This window comes from Sminthopsis crassicaudata, chromosome 4 (genome assembly GCF_048593235.1).
Source record: "Sminthopsis crassicaudata isolate SCR6 chromosome 4, ASM4859323v1, whole genome shotgun sequence".
NCBI classification, from domain to species: domain Eukaryota; kingdom Metazoa; phylum Chordata; class Mammalia; order Dasyuromorphia; family Dasyuridae; genus Sminthopsis; species Sminthopsis crassicaudata.
This window is the reverse complement of record NC_133620.1, coordinates 321,809,121-321,832,277: the sequence shown is the minus strand read 5'-3', so window position 1 is coordinate 321,832,277 and position 23,157 is coordinate 321,809,121. Positions and strand designations below refer to the sequence as shown.

The window sequence follows — 23,157 nt, the reverse complement described above, 5'->3', positions numbered from 1 at the left end:
TCAATGATAATAATCGCCACCTAGATGTCTTATAAGACCCTTTGGGTACTTGAATGACTAATCATTTGCCATATGCTGATTTTTCTCAAGATTTCAGTCAGTATACTTAGTACTTGGGAAGCTAAAAAGGGAGTGTAGAAATAATCTAGTACAAAACCCTTATTTTACAAAGAAAAAAGCTACTACCCAGAGGGGATAAGATCACACACGTAGCACACGGCAGGGCTCTGGGATTCAAACTTGGATTCTCTACTCTTATTTGAAAAGTCTTTTTGCATTATAATGTTATATTAGGCCTATATATATATATATATATTTTTTTTTTTTTTTTTTGCTGAGACAATTGGGTTTAAATGACTAGACCAAGGTCACACAGCTAGTTAGAGTTAAATGTCTGAGGCCAGATTTCAACGTAGGTCCTCCTGAATTCAGGACTGAATTCAGTCCACTGCGCCACCTAGCTGTCCCAGGCCTAAATTACATGGGAGAAATTCAGACCAAGTCAGAGACTGCACCATTCCAGAATTAGATTCCAGAAATCTTGAAATCTAGTCCTTGAGAAAAACAATGGATGCAAGGGCTAGAAGGCCCCTCAATGCTTTAATCATACAAATTAAGCTTTGTAGATTTGATTAGGAAGAGTAGCAATCAACTTATATGAATTGATCTGGACAACGGAATGATTTAATTATAAAAGAAACTGGAAAGGTTCCAGGAATGGGTCTTCCTGTCCTAACTCATACATCCCTGAACTGCACTTGCTTCTTCAGCCTCCTCCTTTTACTCTATGCCCATACTTTCTTTGCAGATTTGGGAGTGACACATAGGTTCCAAGGGGTCCCTTCCCTCAAGCACTCCCACTTCTCTTCTCACCTGTCCCATAGAGCATGGCCAGCAGGATAGAGGAGATCCAAGCTGTGTCACTGTAGCCAATGTCAAACTCCCGGATGAGCTCCTTGAAGAAGACGCTGACTGCTTTGGGGAAGGCGTAGGAGAAGCCCGTGATGATGAAACAGCCGAAGAGGATGGCCCAGCCCCAGCCCCCATCCGGGGCCCTGACACCTGAAGGTCCATCATCAGCCACCACCACTCCCATGCTCTCCCGCAGGGACTCGGACGAAGCGTCTGAGAAGGAAAGACAGAAGATTGCACTCCGGGTCCTCAGAGAAATAATCTCATCCAAGACTCAGCAGGTTTAGGGAGGAGACAGAGTTACACAAGCAAGAGACATCTGAGAAATAAGGATCACACATCGGTTACCCATCCCATGCCAGGGAACCGAGAAACCAGCTTCGAAACAATTTAATTGTGAGACTTGGGCTCCCCTGAGAGGTAGTTTTAAAGGGCAAGACAGAACAAATTACATGGGCCTTTCCGTCCCAAGATCCCAGTGGATCTTGTTCATGCGGTATCCTTTACCTCCCTTCTGAAGGGCTGAGATTGCCACCAAATGTCACCAAACCACAAGTCCTGATGTTGGATCTACAAGGGGGGCCTCAAAGATCAACTAGACCAGCACTTTTATCTTATAAATGAGAAAATAATCTTTGAAGGAAAAATCTTTTTTTGTAACATTTTTGTAATACAAAGACGCATGCAAGTCTAACAACCTGGGTCTCCTTGACTCTCAATTGAACGTTCTTTCCATCGTACCAGGGGCCTCCCCATTAATCAGCAGAGGGCACTCTCACTCACTGCTTCCTTGCTCAAAAAGAGAAAATAGTTAACAGTAAAGGTTCCCAACTGCACCCCATCACTGCCTATTTGGAAGTTCCTTGTTTCACAAAACTTCTTGAAATTAATTGGTTATCATTCCATGGAATCTAGGGACCTGACCTAAGTCCCCAGCATGTTAGCTTTTAATAAATATTTACTAATCTAATAACAGATGGATAACTACCACAGAATATGGTGGACAAGTAAATTAGGTCCCCATCTTTCAAGGCACATTGTCATAAACACTGTTTTCTTCCCAAAAGAAATGCAAAAACTGCAACTTTATCAAGTGACCCACTCAGTGGTGATTATCTGATAAACTGCAGTTTTTGCATTTCTGCCACCTATTGGGTCACTTACAGACAAATCAGTGTCCTAATTAAACAGAGAACAACATTCCCTAATTTCTTGCCTGGGGAAGAGAGACAGGTACAAAATAGACACCATTAGGCACTCTGAGTTAAATATCATGAAAGCCTCCTCTGGAAAAAAATTATAATATAATTATAATAAAAATTATATAATTATCTAAAACAATTTAAAGAAGTATGTAGAAAACATTCAATTCCTGGCACACAAATATACCTCTCCCCAACACCCTTTCCTCCATGAGCCTGAGATAGTCTGAAGGGAGCAAACTTGGAAGATTTCTTGAAATTCACACAGCATGCTGCATTTCTGTAAACCAGAAAAGGAATCTCATAGAGGCTGTCTGGGAAGATACATGCAACTCATTCATGCAAAAGGAAAAACTTCACAATCCATGGAGTTCAACTGTGCCCATTCCCACTACAATTGGTGGAAATTAGATGGAGGAAGAATAAGACTTTTTTTTTTCCAATTTTTTCTTTTCAGATTTGTCCTGAAAATTTTGGTGATGAGCCCTAACCTGGCCACCAAACTAAATCAAGTGTCACTAATCAACTAATCGCTCTTCCATCTGAAGGTACAGCTGGGTGTTAAGGTCTGGGAGGGATAGTGCTCTGGGTTTTATTTGCTAATTCTACACTGCTTCCAAAAACCAGGGGCAAAACTACATTTTAATCAAACGTCCTCCAGCTCCTGCATATGGGCACTGGCAGATAACAGGGAAGGGATGGCCAGAAGCCTATAAAGTCCAGACCCTATCTTTCCCCAAAGGCTAGTGAAGGAGAGAAGGGAAATGCTGGAATACTAGGTTTAGAGATTCCGAACAGCAAAATTGCTAAGGAATGATACGATCCTGATAATACTAATCACTGAAGTGAGAGAAGGAGAAAAAAGATTAATAACTCAAGACAAAATACTAATAAATAATGCCTAGCTATGGGGGAACTTCCCAGGCACTCTGGGCCAATTCATTTAGCAGAAAAACTGGATTTTCTAAAAACATAAACATCAGTGTCTCCACTCTAAGTTAGGCAAGAGAAGGTCAGGAAAATTTAAAGCAAGTTAGAACTCAAAGGCCATCCCTGATTTATTTTGTGACTTGAAAGTATCCCCTTGCTTCACGAGGTTCACAACAGAACATGTTGTGCTGCTCTTCCCCCACAGGCTAAAATGCTTTTAGCTCCCATTGGAGCCAGTAAGACATGATCTTCCTCATAAAGGACTGTAATACGAGCAGAGAGAAGCAAGGAAGAGGAAGCTCTAAGCCTGATGTAATAGGTCCAGTCCCCTGAGTGCTGGGCACATGTGTGCACACACACCACACTGAGTGGCCTTTTGGTGACATTTATAACCACCCTATCTATATGACAGCCACATAACCAACCCAGAAATAACCCAAGCAAGACTGCCCTTGGGGCATAAGGGAGACTAGTCTGTAAGCAGCCTGAATCAGGTCCCTTCCCTTCTCAAGTGAGTGAGCTAGAGGAGTGCAATGGTGACAGACATAAGAACCACCATGTTTTTTGTTTCACCAATTTCAGAACTGAAAGAGTCCTTAGAAACCCAACTGGTCCAAAGACTCCCCCAAGCAAAATGTATGTGACATATAAAGAAACAGGCCCAGTGGGAGGGGCAGGGAAGTGCCTGAGGTCACACCAGGAAGGAATGGAAGGATAATTTAAATCTAGATATGGCCCCAGAGTCAATGCCCTTTGTACTACCCCTTTACAACTGAGAAGCATCACATACCAAATTCACCCCTTATCCTCCTAAGATCCTGAAGCCGTATATGCACTGGGCATCCCCATGGAAATCTGTCTCCTGAAATGAAAGGTAACAAACTAAGGGAAAGTGCTGTCTGATGCCCCAAGGTAAGGTTCAAAAAGCTGGATCTGATGCCACTTTTGCCTTTGTATCATTAATATGAATGATTCTGTTATGGGATATTATTGTTCTGTAAGAAATGATCAGCAAGGGCAGCTAGGTGGCGCAGTGGATAGAGCACCAGCCTTGAATTCAGGAGGACCCGAGTTCAAATCTGGTCTCAGACACTTAACACTGCCTAGCTGTGTGACTCTGGGCAAGTCACTTACCCCCAGCCTCAAAAAAAAAAAAAAAAAGAAATGATCAGCAGGATGATTTTAGAAAGGCCTGGAGAGACTTGCTGAGTGAAATGAACAGGACCAGGAAATTATTATACATGGCAATAAGATTATGTGATGTAGCTCTGGTCAATGATGAGATGATTCAGATCAGTTCCAGTGGTCTTGTGATGGAGACAGCCATCTGCCCCCAGAGAGGGGACTCTGGGCACTGAATATGGGCCACAATACAATATTTTACTTTTTTTGTTGTTTGATTGCATTGTTTTCTTTGTTTTTTTCCCCCTTTTTGATCTGATTTTTCTTGTGCAGCATGATAACTGTAGAAATATATATAGAAGAACTGCACATGTTTAACATATATTGGATTATTTGCTGACTAGGGGAGGGGGTGGAGGGAAAAAATTAGAATGCAGGATTTTGTAGGAGTGAATGTCAAAAAGTATTAATGTATATATTTTGACAATAAAAAGCTATAATTTAAAATAAAAATATGTACAATTCTATGAGTCTGTGAGATCACAACAGCAAAGGACATTTCTAGAAAACTGCCTGGAGTTTTAAAGGAATGCTATCCACTTCTTAGAGACCTGAGGTGATTCCTGTAGCATTTGTCTCTTTGGGATTTTCACAAATGAAGATGGCACTGCTATTTCTAGTTTTATTTTATTCTTAGGACTGCTAAGAATAATTAAGAATAATTAAATAAGAATTTTGGTGCCTTCCATAAAAAGCAGCTAATAGGGGGTTTCTCCTGGGTCCTTCTGTCCTAGCCTCCCTTAAAGCATTGTATTCTGCAATTCCCAGTGAAACACCCCTGTTTCAAAGAGTATAGAAAGATGCATTTACTTTCTGGTTCCCCTGACATGTCCTCTCTCTGATGACAAAGGACACAGTATTTCAGTGTTCAAAAGAACTTGCTAATTTTTTTAAAATTTAATTTCTTTTTGTAATTTTCCTGTTTACAAAAAGGTGAGCAGTCTTATATGCTTCTTACCCTCTCCCACAATACAAAGCTTGCCTTCTCATCTGAAGATTTGATTCCTTCTAACTTCATCTGTAAAGCCAAAAGCATTATCATCCATTTATATATTTTAAAAATAAAATGGCCTTCTATTCTTCATAGAAGCATGTCTGAGTGCTCAGGAAGAATTACTACATTCCACTGGCTTTCTGTGACCAAACTAAACCAAACCTTACCCAATTTCCAGTGTTGGACTAGGAACCAAGAGTTCTGGATTCCAATGCTAGGCCTTCCACTAATTAGCCACATGATCTTAAGTAAGTTCTTCATATCTTTTGGTCTCAGTTTCTTCCTCTGTAAAATGATCTCTAAAATCCATTTTTGTCTTAACTGTTACTGTATTATTCTTGCCCACAATCTCAGGTATCTTTCTCTTTCCTTCCTGCTCTGCCCCATTCCCTGACTACATGGTTGCCTACTTGCTTGAACTTCCTGACCCAAAGCCAAGAGTAGAACCCAAGGATCCCGAAGACCCTAAGAATCACCCAGAGGCCACGTAGCACCCAGCTAAGGACTTGGACCTGCATAGACCTGCATCAGTCCCTCAGACACAGTTTCAAAGCAAGGGAAAGAACGATGTAAATCTGTCAGCTTTTCATGTTTATGTGTGTCACTATATGCTATGAAAGAACTAAAAAGAGATAGCTATAAGTTCATTTTCTGAATTTATCTCTGCTTCTCTCTCTTGTAGAACCATTTGCTCTTTCATTGATGGATGCTCAGGCCTGATCCCTAGCAACTAATCAATAAGCATTGATTAAATGCTAATTTATGTGCCAGAGTACTCTGCTAAACACTAGAATTCCTACCCTCCTCCCTAAAAAAAGCCAAACAACCCCTGCCCACAAGGAGAGACAATATCTATATAAATCTGTAACTACAAGATTTAAACAGAACAGATAGCAGTAAACTTAGGGGAGAAAAGCCTCACATGGGCGTAGGGACAAAGGGCTCCTGCAGCAGAAGGTAGCCTTCAAATTGAACATTATTGCCACTCTGAGCTTCACAGCCTTGCTCATGTATGTTAGGTCTACAAAATGCTCCTAAAAAGGCTAAGATAATGCACCCCTCCTGCCTGGAAGAAATGAGAAGTCCCACCATTTCTTCCTTTCTGAGATCTTCCCTTGGGAACTCCCTCCAAATCCTCAGGAGCAGACATATAGAATTGTTAAATGAGATTTCCAAGGGGAAATGATCCAAAGTTACAACTCACATCTGTAGTGTCAGGCTTTCACCACAACAACAAACATCAGAGGAAGGAGTGTCATATACATAGGATTTGGAATTTATACAACTGAGTTCAAATCCCAATTTTGCCACTTCCTCCCAAGGTGACTTTGGGTAAGTCAACTTTTCTAATACTTTGGTTTTCTCAATGATTAAAAAGGTGTGGTTGGATTAGATTAACTCTTAAGGTCCCTTTCAACTCCAAATTTCTTTTTTTCCCTCACAGTATTTTCTTTTTCTAAATACATATAAAAATACTTTTCAGCATTCATTTTTGTAAGATTTTGTGTTCCACTATAGAGACTGAATGCGGAGTAAAGCACAGTATTTTCATCTTCTTGTTGTTGCTTGCTTGTTTTTTCTTCTTTTTTTAAAAATTTTGATCTGATTTTTCTTGCCTAGCATGACAAATATGGAAATATGTGTAGAAAAACTGCACATGTTTAACTTACATTGGATTGTTTGGAGAGGGGAGAGGGAGAAAAATTTAGAACACAAGGTTTTACAGAGGTGAATGTTGAAAACTATCTTTGTATGTATTTGGAAAAATAAAATAATACAAATTAAAAATAAATTTTTTTAAAATAAGATTTTGTGTTTCAGATTTTTTTCTCCCTTGTTCCTTTACCTCTTCCCTCCAAGGCAATGTGATCTAAGTTATACATGTACAATCCTTTTAAACATGTTTCCATATCTGTCATATTTTACAAGATAAATCAGATCAAAAGGTGAAAAACTTGAGAAAAAGCAAACAAAAAGGTCAATCCGCATTTACTCTCCTCTGAAAGTGGATGGCATTTTCCATCCCAAGTCTATTGGAATTGTCTTGGATCACCATATTGCTAAGATGAGCTAAGTCTGTCATAGCTGATCATCACATATTCTTGCTTCAACTCCAAAGTTCTCAACCCTTTTTAAAATAGGAAACTGAAGCTTTGAAACTATCATTACCCAAAGGCATATAGTTGGAGCAGAAATTCACCCTCATCCCTCCATCTACAACTCCAAAGCAGCCTCTTTTTTCCCCATTCTTCTAAGTTTTTGTAGGGCCCAGAAGTCTAACCTGTTACCACATTATGGAATATAGTTCATGGTAGAGTAGATTGTGTCTCCTCAACCCCAAACCAGACAGATAGGGGCTAAGGAATATTAAAAGTGTTTTTGTAGGCTCAATAAACTTGACAGTCATTCAGCCCTCCTGATGTCATCCACAATATCTTCTTCTTGATTTATGCCAATTGGAAATACTGTGAAGATGATTCAGTCTCCTACTCTTGCCTTTCCATTGTTCCCCCCCCATCTCCCCAAATGTCAATCTGTCCCAATACTTTTGCCTTCCAGCCAAGAGAATAGAGATAACAGATCATCAGGCCCTGTTTTGGAAAAGGATGCTCTACCATTCTTGTGCTGAGGGAATATGGGACTGAGGTCCTCCTCCAGGGGCTTTGAACAACCCCTAGAACATAATAAGCATTCAATAAATGTTCCATTCAATTTAATTTCACAAGTTTTTCTTAAGCATTTACTATGTGGCAAGCACCAGCAATACAAAGATAAAAAAATAAACATAATTTCTGCATGCAAATAAAATTCTACTGGTAGGAAAAGTTTGTGGAGAGGCAAATTTATAACACCTATAAAGAGCAAATATTTTCCTGCTTTTCCCCTATGAACCACTATTGAAGGAGTAAATCCCCTGAGGAAAGAAAAAGGAGGCTAGTGTATAGTGGAAAAGAAGTATGAGTCACACAGGAGGACAGGCCAGGACTTCTCTGCCTGAAAAGGGGTTCCAGCATAGAAAGAAAACTATGGAAATGTGAAGCTTCCTGGAAAGGAAAAGGGTCACTCAGGCAGCTAAGCAGTTCGGTGGATAGAAAGCTAAGCCTGAAATCAGCAGAGTTCAAATTCAGCCTCAGACACTTACTAGCTATGGGACCCTGGGTGAGTCACTCAACCATGTTTGCCTCAGTTTCCTTATCTGTAAAAATGAGCTCAAAAAGGAAATAGCAAAACCACTCCTGTTGTTTGTGCCAAGAAATGGAAGAGAAGGACACAACTAAAAGCCAGAGCAAATGGCCAAAGGGGATTCTACAGAAGCTCAGCAGTGGAGGGAAAGGGAGGAAAGTATGGCTTACATCCAGATCTGGAGCTGATACAGAGCACACTGGGAAAGCCATGGAGGATCAGAAAGTGGTGTGAATCTACCAGTTATTAGTCTGTGGGAGTTGCTAGTGTTCTTAATACTACGTTATCCAAATCTTTGTGACCCCCTTTGAGGTTTTCTGGGCAAAGATTTTCCTTTTCCAGCTCATTTTACAGATAAGGAGGTAAAGAGGGTTAAATGACTTGCCCAGAGCCATACTAGCTGTGTGAAAACTCTAAAAATCTAGTTTTCCTGATTCCAGGTCTGGAGTTCTATCCACTGAGCCACTAACTTGCCCCATTTTAATACTATATAAATGATATAATACCAAAATCCTATAGACTTCCAGGAGAGGGATAAGCCTGGAGGCTTTCCTCACCAAGGTAAAGAGTATCCTCTTGTGGGATATCAACTTATGGGAATAATGCAGACCACTATCCCTATCTAGCTCTGGGAGCACTACCTCTAATACCTCACTTGGCTGATTTCATAATGTCTGACAAAATGCCAGCTACATCAAGGGCACTCCTTCCAGGAAATGCTACTTTACCCATTCTCTTTCTGAGCTTACTAGCAAGATGAAATGCACCTGTAACAAGAGCCTACTTGTCCAAAATCAAGTCAGAACCACACATCCAGAGATTCGGGTGTGCTCAGCCTTAAAGACTAAAAAATTAGTCTTTAGTTAGCTTTAGCTAACCTCACCCACTTTAGTGCCCTTGGGGAGCTAAAAGAAAAATTGTATCAGTGTGATGTTGTGAAAAGCACCCTGAGCTTGAAGTCCTAAGGCTTGGGTCTTACATATGACCTATGTGACCCTGTTAAGTCACTCACTTCTCCAAAGCTCAATTTCTTCATCTTTTATTCAAAACTACTCTTCCTAAATTGTTGTCGTTAAGTCACATCCAACTGTTCGTGACCCCATTTTAGGTTTTCTTGGCAGAGATACTGGAGCAGTTTGCCATTTCCTTTTCCAGGAAACTGAGGCAGGCAGGGTTTTTGAGGTCAGACTTGAATTGAGGAAGAGAGTGTGTCTTTTTCAGATTCCAGATCCTGCATACTGTGCCCTGGAGTGCCACCTAGCTCCCCCATACCAGTAAATAGGTAAATACAAGAAAATTTGAGGTGGGGAGAGAGCATGAACAAGTAGATCAAGAATAGCTTCCTATAAGAACTGAGGCTTGAATTGAACCTTGAAGGAAGCTAAGGATTCTAGGAAGTGGAGAGAGAAATGGAACATCTGCAGCTCTGCAGAGAAGGAAGGCTGCTGAGTTTGAGCAAATGTACCTAGAATGGAAAGTTTGTGAAATAGAATAGTGGCCCTTCAGTCTTACTGGAGAAGCCTTCGGGGCAGTGACTCTCATTTCCCATCCCCATCTGCTCACTCCATCACTCCCATCCTTCTCAAACCAATTCCAGGCTTTCCCTTCCACTGTCTCTACTCACAGGCAGCAAACCTGCTTTCATCTCAAAACCTTTCCATTCTCACTCCCTCCATAGTCTGGCTCCCTCCTCTTGATGATATACAATCCCTGGTCATGTTTCCTAACATCGGTTGCACTTTCATTTATACCCCCCTACTTGTGTGTGGGGGTCCCCGGTAGAAGAGATTATTACTACTTGTTTCCCAGTGCCACTTCCATATTCTCCCACACTATCCCTCAGCAATTATTACTCCTTTGAAGTTTATGCTTTTCAAAATTATCACCCAATTCAGACCCTGATAGCAATTATTTTTAATAATTTTTCATTTTTAAAATACATGCAAAGATAGTTTTCAGTATTCACCCTTGCAAAACCTTGTGTTCCAAATTGTTCTCTCCCCTCTCCTCACTCTTTCCCCTAGACAGCAAGTAATCCAATATATATTAAACATACTGGGAGCAATTATCTAGCAACCTCCAGTATATTCTCCTTTATTCCTCAGTTTAGTACCTTTATCTCTGTCCATCCCCTAAGCTCACACTGCAAAACTTCAACATGCTGCTCCTAAAATACACTAATTTCTCAGTTGCTCAATCCATTCAGTTCCCATGAACTACTCTTCCACATCACTTTAACTCCACATAGAAATAGATGGTCATATGCTTGACCTTGTTGTAGCTAAGTGGTAAAATGGATATGGCACCAGGCACTCAGTCCAAGATCTGAATTCAAAATATGACCTCAAGTCACCTACTAGCTGTAAGTTTTACTACCTCAGTTTTCTCATCTGAGAAAAAATAGCAAATGATTCCACTATGTTTTCAAGAAAACCCCAAATGGGATCTCAAAGAGTCAAATGCGATTAAAATGACTGAACACTCTTTGATCTTGCCATAATCCAGATAGGTGGGAGCAGTTAAGTCCTAAATACAGTGGATAGATTCAGATTTGACCTCAGACATTTACTTGCTGGGTGACATTGGGCAAATTATTTAATTTCTTTTTGCCTCAATTTTCTCAACCAAAAAGTGCTTAGCACTAGTGCCTGACTAATTACCCCTTTCACATCTCTAGAGTTAGGGGTGTGGGGTGCAAAACATTAGTGTAAAATTTGAGTTAAATATTTGATCATAGGTTCTGTCACCTGTTGGTTCTTGTGTCCTTTGAGGATTCCACAAAACTTCCTCAAAATTCCCATTTATTTTATGGCAACTCGTGATATATGGAATCTGTAGTGGGTAAAGTCACAATGTGGAAGGAATAATTATTTATATTAATTCATTTCCCCTTCTCTTTTACTTCATTCAATCCAACATGTCCCCTAGGTTACACTTCTGCTCCAACCAAAAAGATCAGCCTTGCACTTGCCACAACTTTTTTTTGCCCCTGGCCATGTTGGGACCCCCCATGTCTTCACGGTGGTGTGGGGTGGTACTTTTCCCAGGGGTGAGGGCATGGAGGAAACATTCCTTGGGAATTACAAGTCACCTGGAGATCCGCCCGGGTCTGCACTGCACAGTGGTCTTGCCTGGAGTACCCAGGCAACAACTCCAATCTGCCATCTACCAGCCCTTCCTACCTGGTCCATTCCTGTTTCCTACTGACTTGGTCTTCCTTAGCTCTCAAAGCCCAGCACAACCTCAACCACAACAAACACTTATTGAATAAATGAATCAGAGGCCAATTCCAACCCTATGGCCAAAAGCTCTATATAAGAGGTCAATAAAACGGGAAGGCAGAGATGGAATGAGACTGCTTGTAAATGCTTCCTCGGGGTACACAATCGAGCTGAAACATGTTTGAGGAAAATGAAGGGCCTCAAGGTACTAACTTCCTGCCTCAAGCAGGTTCCTGTACCCCTCCTCTCCATTTCTCCATCTCCAAAAATGGGGATGCAAATGTCAGAGTTGGCTGCTCCCCAGAGTTCTCGGGACCCCAAGCAACTTCTCTCAGCCTGCCAGAGTGGGAGAGCAGGTCATCTAGTTAGTTCCCGACTCGGACCCCTGAGGCAAGAGCGGTGTCCCTCCTAGGGCCCCACTTCCTGGGAACCTAATATTGGGTGATTCTGAGCCTTCCCCTATTCTGCTTCTTCCCCCTCATCTTCTCCGTGGCAGAGAGGGCTCACATTCACATTAGGGAATCTGGACTATCGGGGACTGTAGTCGGAGGAGCAGGAAGAGACTGCCAGGGGTGCCCCGGACATTTCCTGCACCTCGAGGAGGGCAGGGCCAGCCTGTCTGCTCAGAGGAAAGCCAACTGCATGGGGACGTGGGGGACGTGACGGACGTGACGGGCAGAGAGGAACTGCTACCGTATAGTCTGGAGTACTCAGCTCAAGGGACCCACAGCTATATTCAGAGTATACACTCCATCCAAATTAGATAATTCAGCCCGGGTTGACCACGCCATCCTGCTTGCCACACTAAACACTATTACTCACTTCCACCCCCTCTCCCAACAGGTAAAAGGCTCATGGCTGGGCCACTTAAAAAAAAAAAAAAAAAAGGACTGGCACTCACTCAAACGCTCTAGCCTGCCGGCTCTGTTTTACTTAAATGGGATGTCCACCCAGACGAGGTACGTCTGCCAGCTCTAACAGTACAGCTGCTGTGAAGCAGGGAGGTTTTCTCCTCCAGAGTCTCGGAAAACAGGGGCATCCAGGGCTCGGCTGAGGACACCCTCACTCCCGGTCCTGCCCTCCTTCTAAGGCTAGAGATTGTGCCCTCCCTTACAAGCGGGGCACAAAGTCCCCCTGAACCATTCCATGAGAAACCCTCTCACTCCCACTGCAGATGAGTCCCGAAAATGCCTTTTTCATCAGCAAAGCGTCCCAAACATGGCAAACGGATCTGAGAAGTCTGTGTGATTAATACCCACACCACTCACAAGCCTGTCTCCCAGAACACGGCTTCCTTCCTCAGAGTAACTAGGTCCTTGGGGCATGATTCAGCCTGGCGCTGAATACTCTCCAGTTTCCACTCTGAGTAATAACCACCATTCTCCTAAATAACTGACTGACCGTAATCCCCTTCTTCATCCCCACCCCCAACTCTCACCCAGACAGACACTCTAGGAATTTTCTCAAATCCACAGACTCACAGAAGTTTTAGAGGTGCAAGAGTTTGCAGAGAAGGAGGCAAGATCAAAGAAGTAATTTGCAGATTTAATCAGGACTCCTGACTCCAGTACTCTTGTTGTTTGCTTGGTTTTTTTGCTTTCTCATTTTTTCCCTTTTAATTTGATTATTCTTGTGTAACATAACAAATATGGAAATATGTTTAGAAGAACTGCACATGTTTAATCTATATAGGATTGCTTGCTGCCTTGGGGTAGGAGAGAGAAAAATTTAGATTTTGCAAAGGTTAATGTTGAAAGCTATGCATGCATGTATTTGGAAAAAAAAAAAATAAAATAAAAAAAAATATATTACTCCAGAAAGGGGAGTGGGAGACTTTCAAGTTTTATGGTACACAATCAGTATGCTGAGTTGAACATGGAGTAAGGAAATTCTGGATTCAGATCTCATTGATCTTTTTAGCTATAATTAGTATAACCACTTTAACCCTTGACACTCAATTTCCACACTTTAAAAGGCTGGAATTGAATTAAGGTCCCTTTCAGCTTTAAACCTATGATATTTCTTAAGATGATCTCCATTTTCCAGGGGCACAGCTCCACAGAGAGAGAAAGAATAGTACAGGGCATGCTTTGGAGATATTGCAGGTTTGGTTCCAGACCCCCACCAAAAAAAATGAATGTTTCAATGTAGCAAGTCAATGTAGCAACCACTTTTGGTTTTCCCAAAAGTTATGTTAACACTATATTGTAGTTTATTAATTGTGCAATAGTACTACACATGAGATGTGCAAAAGTAGAGACATCTCCATCCAAATGTTCACTTGTGTGAACCTGCAGTACAGCCTTAGCAATTGCTATTGGACTGATCGCCCACAACAGGACATACTTTGATTCCAACATAGTGATAGTATTTGGTACTCTTGAAGCACAAAGGACAATAAGAATTGTGTCTAAAAAACTATATAATATAATATTAAATATTGCTAAGGTTTTACCAAGTGACTACACTGATGTCTGCTGGTTGATCAGGGTGATGATTGCTGAGGGCTAGGGTGGTTGAGGCAATTTCGTTTTTCCTTTTTTCTTTCAAAACAAGGTTAAGTGACTTCCCCAGGGTCACAACTAGTTAAGTATCAAATGTCTGGGATTGGATTTGAGCTCATGTTCATGGCTACTGCCCTATCTATTGGGCTACTTAGCTTACCTTGATTATAGCAATTTCTTGAAATAAGACTACAATGAAGTCATCTATATCCGTTGACTCGTCCTTTTATTTGAACATTATTTGAACACTAGGAGGCCATTGTAGAGTTATTAATTGGTTTAATTTCTTGGGGAATAGGGAGGCCCAAGGAAAGCTAAAGAGATGGGGAAACCTCTCATCATGGCACAGTCACACACACATTTATCTGTTAAGTTCAACATCTTATATGGGCATGGTTCATGGCACCCACTCCAAAACAATTATAAAAGATCTTTGATCACAAATCGCCATAATACATAATGAAATAATGAAAAAGTTTGAAAATTGTGAGAATTACCAAAATGTAACAGAGACACAATACGAGCACATGCTGTTGTTTACTCAACGCAGGGTGGACACAGATCTTTAATTTGTAAAAAATGCAATATCTGCAAAGCACAACATAACAAGGTATACCTTTACCTGAGTTGGGAATCAGTCTCCAGAGAGAATCCTAGTCATTTGGGCTCACCCCGCCTCTCCTCCTCTACCTCCAACAAACTCATTCTGCAGGATAGCCTCTGGCTAATGCATCACCCAACATAAAACTGAAGGGTTAGTTGGATTTTGAACCAATTCTAAAATTATTATTTAAATCTCTCTCCTTTTTTTTCTTTCCATTTTGGCTCTTTGATGGTCATTTCTGGGAATGTGTTCCCTTAGAAACCAGCAATTAGGCTGTGCCATCAATTGATTGTGAACTAGGATATCCTGGCTTGATTGTCTAAGATTAAAAAACAGCACAACTGAGCCACACCAGTGTCACCATCTACTTCTCAGCAATTTCAGAAGGTGCTTCTACTTCTGCATAACAGAGAACTGGTAAGGGGATATTCCTTTCTCCTTGAATTTCCATAGGAAATGGAAGAACTCTAGAAGGAAATTTGTATCTCCAACCTAGAAACCTGACTTGTGCCTTCCAGGTTGAGAGGCTGAAGTTCAAGAGGTAAACCAACTTTCAAAGGTCTTCCTCACCAACATAATTGAGAATGTGTTCATAGCTGACTGCTTCATAGTCCATATTATCCACTGACTGGTCATCTAGTGGATAGGAAGGGAGTGGGATCAAGAATTAAAATGTATCTTATGTGGTTCCCCATTTTCTTATCTTTTCTATAGTTCTACAAGTTTCTCCTCAGTTTAAGGAGTCTTCCTTCTGCTCCCAGCCTGAATCTGTGACCGGGAGCCAAACCCTTTTAAGACCTTTTCTGACTTTTGCCCCACCCTTCAGTCCTTCAGATAATGCTCTGTAAGCAAGATCTCCAAATTCTCCTGTAGGGGCCTTATTTTCTTTAGGTCATTGGATTTAGAATTGGAAGAATCCTCAGGGATCATTTAATCAAACTCCTTCATTTTAAAGATGAGGAAAGAACTACCCTAAATATTTTTAGGAATTTTACATAGGATTGTAAAATTTGAGTATGTACCCAGGCCTGACTCTAAATCCAGTGCCACATGCTATTTTACATTGGACAAACTCTCTGAATTCGTCTTTTGGTTCTTTTTAATCTGTTGTTGTAAGGATTCAACAAAAAAATGTATATCATAAATGTGTGTTGGACTCACATTTTGTTATAAATATAAGCCTATTCACAGATCTGTTGGCCAATAAGAAAATAGACGAATGTAAGATTCTAGTCTTCTATCTTTTATATTCTTCAAAGTCTACTTAAATCCTACATCCTTTTTCTCCTTTCTATCTTCTAAGCTTCTTATTGAGACTTTTCTAAGAAACCAAGTTTAACATCCTTCAGTTATGGAGAGTAACTTCACAGACAGATACCCTTTCCCTTTAAAAATCCACATGCATTCTCATTAAGCCCCTTGAGAGAAAAGGCAGCTTCTTTTGTTTTTAGATCTTCCAACTCTAAATATAGTCATGAATGTAAGACCTAGAAATGGTCTGGATTGGGATCTGTTGCTGAAAAGTTTCCTCTTTTCTCTGGTCGATGACTGGGGTTTTGGAATTTCCAATGCCTGGCTCTTCCTCAGCCACTCTTCTCATCCCATTGTAAGCCCCTTGCTCAGAGGTCAGGCAGCTGAGGCCCTGTTTCTTTCTGATAGATACACATGGTCTAAGAGGGAAGAGCAAAAGGTTAATAAGTCTACCACTACTATCCAGCAGTGTGACCTGGGACAAAGCCCATCATCTCTTTAGGTTTGTCTCCTCCTATATAAATTAAAAGTTGGGGTTCCTTTCAATTTTTATTAACAGGCTTTGATCAGATCTATAAGTAAGTGGGTTGCACATCAGACAAATTTATGTGGGGAGGTGGTGGATCACAGAGGGAGCAGAGAGGACAATCCCATCTCTGAAACAGTCATATCAAGAAGCTGGCACTGCAGTTAAAGACCTTAATGGGTATCAACAAAGGGCCTCCCCCATCCACACCCAGGAGCAAAGCCTCCTTCATCCTATATGGTAGCAGCTCTGGCTAGCATTTCAAGATGCATTTTTGTTACTCCTTCAAACTCTGGGAACAAGGACCCCCAAGAGCTCACAGACTTAGGTTAAACTGTTGGGAAACATTAGAATGGTGAACTCTCTGTAGTTTATTTTCCCAATACACCCCAGAACAAAAGGTCTGTGGCTGGCAAACTTAAACTGGACCCTTAACCTACCAAGTTCACTTACTGATATGTGGAATCGCCATTCCTTCAACAAATTGAAAGTATCTTAATCCTGTAATTCAAGGAGGGAAACTGGCAAATGGTGACCTTTCCCAATACTAATAAAAGCTCCAATTCCATCCCTCCAGTGATGGGAGACATCCAAAAACACATTCTTTACATACACACTTTATACATCCTCATGTTTAAAAAAAAAGAAAGGGGAAAAAAGGAACTCTCTGAAAGTTACCGACTACCTATTAAACACCTCAGCCCACATCACACTTCAGAACCAACTCTCCGACACCAGAGAATCCTAGGTCAAAGCGTTAGAAGACAAATAGCTCTCCCTTTTTCAGAGAAGCAGGAACAGTTTCTGGGAATACGCAGGGAAAACTGAAGCCACTAAACATCCTGTGAGCCCGTGATTACCGAGAAGTTTTTAAAAACCGAAGAAACAAAGGGGACAAAAGGGGAGCGTCCCAGCCCGGAGCTCCATCCCTCCCCCAGCGAAGTTAACAAACGCACGTGTGCACTTCCTCCCCTCCAGCAAGAATCCTGGGGAAAAGGTTCTACTTTCGTAGGTCACAGGTATAAAAGTCCCTTTTCAAACCCTAGAACCACTTTGGGAGAGCCCAGTGTGGCACCCAGGGAGAAGTGAGGGAATGGGATGGGAGGCAAGAATCAGAACGCGCGAGGTCCTCGGGTGATGATTACCCACTCAAGCTTGACTCGAGCAGTCTTTCGGGCCTGGTCTTCTCCAAGGCTGGGGTCGGAGTGGGGAAGCGAGTCAGACTGGGAGTCCGGGACGAATGAGGATGATCCCCCAGACAGCCGAACCATATATAGCACCTCTCCGGGTCACAGGGCCGGCGCCGGCCGCGGCCACACCTTAGTCCGTGTGGGACCAGGGGGAGGGGCGGAGGGGGTCGGAGTGGGTGAAGGAAGAGCACAGCCCCCAAGCCTAGCCCATGCGAGAGCTATTTATATCCCCCCCTCCCTCCGTAACGCGAGCCTGGCCGTGGCTTCTGTCCGGCAAGCTCCTGGCCCAGAGCCCAAGTCACCCCAGCAGGACCCCGACGTGAAGTCTCCCGGAGGAGGCCCCACCCGGGGCGGCGAGGCCAGCCCCGCGGCCGCTAGGAAAGCGTGGCCGGGGTCTAAGGGTTAGGAGCACTGGTGAGGGAGTACCGCGGTGGGGGAAGGACCCGACTGGTCTGAGCAGGGATGGTGACTGAGACTGAGCACACGGGCTGGCGGTGGGATCATGGTGGAAGGCTGCCCTCGGGCCGGGGACGCTGAGGACTGGGCTGGAAGTCCCTGAATCCCCACAAAGGTAGCCCGCTCCTCAGCGAGGGGTCCCCCGGTTCCGGGGCGGATTGTGGTTAGAGGGACGGCTAGCAACGTGGCCCCACGGCGAGCAAGGAGGAGTGGGGAGAATCAGGGCGGGAGGGCTGGTCCCCCTCTCCACGGTCCCCGCCGGGTCCCAGCCCCGGCACAGCGGAAGGTGCCCGGAGCTGTCAGCTCAACCCCACAGAAAGCGCGGTCCCCGCCTCCCTCCGCGCACGGGCCCGGGCACGCCTCGCCGGCTCCCCTCGGAACTGGACCGCCCCGCCCGGGAGAGCCGGCCACCTGCTCCTCCAGACCGGCGGGACAGAGCGGGGCTTTCCGCGCCGCCTCGAGCCCGCCCGCCCGGAGCAGAAGCATCCCGGAGCCCGCGCCACCGTGGTACCTGCGCTCCGGGTCTCAGCTCTCTAGTCCCTCCCGCTGCGGCCGCGGCTCCGACTCCGGCCCCGCCCCCGCAACCGATAGACTCCAGTTGTAGATCCCGCTCTCTCCAGTGGCAGAACAGCGGCGCGGAGAGCGATTTTTAAAGCCTTTCGCTCGCCTCGGCTAGGCACGTATCCCGCGCACTTCACCATCCCGGTCCCGGCTGGGCGCCTCATAGCGCCGCCCCCAGCACCCCGCCCACCGCGCCCCGGCCCCGGACCGGCGGCTGGACCTGGGCGGCGCTGGTGGGCAGGGGGCTCCCGGCGGCCGGAGAAACCCGGCCCCACCCAGAAGTCCCCAGATCCCGGCTCTCGGGCCGAACTTGGGAAGCAGAAGGTGGGGCACCCCCCGCTCCCCGGTGCCCGTGCCCAAGGGCAGAGCGCGGACACTGGGCCCCCACACTTCTACCGCGTGCAGTTTCCGGGTAGCCTGGAGCGGCTTTGTGGGCTGGGGATGGCAGAGATCCTGGGAAACGTACACAGGTGTTCCGAGACTAGCGTGGTCTGGCCGGCTCGGGAGATGCCCCCCTACTTCCTTACTTCTCACCCGCCCACCCTCCGGCTCCTTTGGCTATTCTTGCCGGGACACTCTCCAGCCTCTCATTTGCATAATCGTGGGATCATTCGCGTCCTCCCTCACTTCACATATGTCCCTTTCATTTTTACATTATCCCCTTTACTCCTTCATTATTCGTCCGTTTCTCTACAGTTACCTAACAATTTCAGGACACGAGCCCTTGAACTTTAGTCTGCAGACGTAATCTGAGTGGAATTCGAATGTTTTCTTGTCCCCACCTCTACCCCAATCTCCCGCGTTCCGCTCACCACCTATTATAATCCTCCCCATCCTTCAAGAGCCACATTCATCTCTACAGCGACCTTCCAGATAGGTGTGTATCAGACAGAGATCGATCCACATAGGAAAATGATAATTAATAAACATGCATATTGGTACCTACTTTTAGTTATTGTCATACTCATCCTCTGCTCAAAATTTTTTCCCACCAAATGTGGTTCAAATTCTCTAACGTGACCTCAAGGTCCTCCACATTGTGGAGTTCAAGCCACACAGGACTATTTCATGTTTTGCTTAATCGTTACGATTTTTTACCACCACCCCCCCCCTGCTTAAGCTATTCCCAATACTCAGAATGCTCTCCCATATATATCTTCTATAGGAGATAATCATCTCCTATCTTGGAATTCCTCTTCTCTTGGCCAGAGTTGAATTCCTAGGCACCCTTAAATGCCACTTCCTTCATAAAGTTTCCTTCAGCCCTCACCCCAACTTAGCATAGAAGAGTTTTGTTGCTATTCAGTGGTTTCTGACTCTGTGACCCCATTTTGGAGATTTTCTTGGCAAAGATACTAGAGTGGTTTGCCATTGACTTCTCCAGCTCATTTTACAGATGAGGCAAAATGGATTAAATGAGTTAGTTGCCCAGGTAGAGGCAGCTAGTAAGTATCTGAAACTGGATTCGAACTTTAGACCCAGTTCAGTTTGCCAAGTAGCTGCCAAAATAGGAGATACGTGTGGTGGAAAGACGAATCAGAAGAGATGTGGTTTCAGAGCTTCTCTCTGATACTAACTAAATAACTGTAAACACTTCCTTTAATCTCTCTGGGTCTCAATTTCCTCATCTCTAAATTAGGAGTAAAAATCCTATTTCTGCAAAATTGTTTTGAGATAAGAGTGTGACCTGCTTGGATTTTAGCAAAGCAGAATATGTGAATGTTCAGCCCAAAGACATTGGCTGTAAAGGGAAAGTTTTCAGAAATTAAGGAAAACTATAGAAATGGTTTGCCATTTCCTTTTCCAGCTCATTTTGCAGATGAGGAAACTGAGGCAAACAAGTTTAAGTGACTTGCCTGTAATAAGTGTCTGAGACCAGATTTGATCATGAGAAGATTGAGTCTTCCTGATTCTGGATCTAGTGCTCCATCCACTGTGCCACCTACCTGCCCAAGATCCCCATAGGAATCTGGAAATGAAACTGAGGACTGGTCACCATAATACTGGTGAAATCCTTCATGGAGGAAATCAGAAACTCCTGAAAAGGAGAGACTAGACTGACTTTTCTCCCAAGTTAGGACTGGAGTAGAAAAACCTCCAATCACAGGCTAAGGATTTAGCCTTTTTTGAACAAGCACATGGGTTTTCTAGCTGAAAAGAGCACCGGAACACTGCAAAATGTGATAAGAGCTGCACTAAAAGCTAGAGGTGATAAAAACTGTGATCATTTATCAGAATGAGCCCAAGTGATCAGTCAATTCACCAGAAATACCATGCCTATTAAAGGTCTCTGAAGCCAAGTGACCAGCTTGGCCCAGTCTGGCAGCAGCTGCTTAGTGACCTGGCTACCTGCCAGGCCTTATCTAGAAGCAACCCACAAGCTAAAGGGCCTGTTTAGCCTCAGAGCCTAGCTTCTGGCTCAGTCCAGCCCACAAGCAGAGCCTGGTGAGGGGGATAGTTCAGCACTTGAGTGATCTGTCCACCTGATATTTCATCTCCTGTCTGCCAGTGAACTTCAATGCACAAAAATGCACACTGAAACTGCCACTGGAAGAAGTGTTTTGCCAAAGAGGACAATTTGGAAGAAGAAAAGCAAGAAGAAAGAATTTGAAAAGAAAACGTGCTATCCATACAACCAAACAGATTTTGAAGACAGGATGTGTAAAGAGAACTTAAAGTTCTCCCAGAAGAAAAACAAGGGGCAGCTAGGTGGTGCAGTGGATGGAGGACTGGGCTTGGAATCAGGAAGACATCTTCCTGAACTCAGATCTGGCCTCAGATTTACTAGCTGAATGTACTTGGGCAAGTCACTTAGTCCTGTTGCCTCAGGTTTCCCCCCTGTAAAATGAATTGGAGAGGGAAATGGGAAACCACTCCATTATCTTTGCCAAGAAAACCCCAAATGGGGTCACTAAGAATTGGACACAATAGAAAAACGACTGAACAATAACAAAATATCATTGAAATCAGGAGTGAACACCAGTCAAAAATTGTCAACAGCGTAATTTAAAAAGCAATACAGGAAGGGTTTGAAGTGTCTTCAAAGAATTCAGAGATATCCTTCAAGAAAACAAACTATTCTGTCAACTCTAAGTCAAATAATGATTAAAGTTAGCAATTCCAATGGCTTGTTGCTGTAACAAAGCATAACAAATTTGTTTGTAGATTGACTTTACCTTTCAGCCATTGGCTGTGGAGCCCAATGTATTCTATCTTGCTTCTTTTCTTTAGTCGTCTCATCTGCAAAAAGACAAAAAGTTATCTTAATGAGAAGTAAAAAGGGTAGATGAAAGTCAAAACAAACCCCTCTGGCCTGGAGCTCCGGGTTGTAAGTAAGAAGCTCTACCTTCTAGGATCAGTTTAGGCACTGATAAGTTTTCCCATCCTGGGCAAGGACCTCATTCTCACTTAGGTAAAAATGACTACATTGGATTAGATGGTCTCTAAGGCTCTTAATTTTATAATTCTTTGAAATGTAAGGAATGGTGACCATGATGCTGCTTTTGAGCTCTCTTAAAAAGCTCTCTTCCCCCACTATAAACAACAAAAGTGTAAGAGGTTTCAAGCAATTCCTGCTGTAACTTTTTATCTGTTAAGGAACATAAACAAAAATTACCTAGCTCTATCTCTTTCCTACCCGAATTTCCTTGTGCTGCAATTGTTGGATCATACTTTTAGTGGGTTATGGCTATTTCCTAGAAGCCAGCCTCAGAGTTCTAGGTTATGGTCAAATGACCCGACAGCTCCCTAGAGGGGAGCTCGAAGATCCATAGAATCCCAAACATCCACAAATTAAAGATAAATAAGTTTTGGAGATTTAAAAATGTATGTAGAAATAATTATTCTGGACACATTTTATTTATTCAAAGAAATGAATTATATAAACTATTTTGGAAAATTACAGTTCTTATGGATAACTAAAGATTAATAGTAATTAGCTTTTATTTAGCACTTTAAATTTTGCAAAGCATTTTGATGTACATTACCTCTCAGCAACTTAATGAGTCAAGTAACATAAAAGTATCATTTTCCCTGTTTTACAAATGAAGAAACTTAGACATAACAAAAAAGACTAGATAAAAATCTGTCCTCTCCCAGCATCCATCCTCCAAATCCCACCTTCCTCCTACTCCTTTTCCTTTCCTCAGTTTATAGACTATGCTCAATGTTTATATAGTTTTTGTGTTCCTAAATACAAATTTGAAGTTCAAGGTTTAAGTGTATATGTTCATATACAGTTGGGTCCCATGCAGGGAGCTGTGATGGAGCTGCTTGAAGATTATTATTAACCATTTAGGTTTAAGAAAGTGATGATAAAGTTAATATGTAAATTAAATTTAAAGTTGTGCCATATGTTCTTCTCCCTGACTCCCAATGAGCTGGTTGTTAAAATATTTGCCAGCATACCCCTGGTCCTATATACTTTTTGTCTTTTATGCTT

At 43.0% G+C, this 23,157-nt stretch overlaps 2 protein-coding genes across 6 annotated transcripts in view; one reads left to right on the top strand and one right to left on the bottom strand.

Annotated features, from left to right (window-relative positions):
• The window catches only part of CSNK1D (casein kinase 1 delta), a 78,208-nt gene extending 72,349 nt beyond the window's left edge, over nt 1–5,859 (top strand). Inside the window, exons 11-13 of the mRNA XM_074260505.1 lie at nt 2,572–2,662; nt 3,860–3,956; nt 5,655–5,859. The gene's annotated coding sequence lies outside the window, so the exon portion shown is untranslated. The remainder of the gene's footprint in view (nt 1–2,571; nt 2,663–3,859; nt 3,957–5,654) is intronic.
• SLC16A3 (solute carrier family 16 member 3) overlaps nt 1–23,157 on the bottom strand; it is a 57,401-nt gene that overhangs the window by 7,129 nt on the left and 27,115 nt on the right. Inside the window, exons 2-3 of one of the 5 annotated variants that reach the window (XM_074260500.1) lie at nt 21,893–21,956; nt 874–1,125 (exon numbers count right to left, since the gene is read on the bottom strand). In XM_074260500.1, the coding sequence (XP_074116601.1) occupies nt 874–1,125; nt 21,893–21,956 (316 nt within the window). Of the gene's footprint in view, nt 1–873; nt 1,126–17,654; nt 17,785–18,666; nt 18,803–19,182; nt 19,242–21,892; nt 21,957–23,157 lie in introns of those variants that run through there. The other 4 variants (XM_074260504.1, XM_074260501.1, XM_074260502.1 and 1 more) reach the window with 4 other exon arrangements.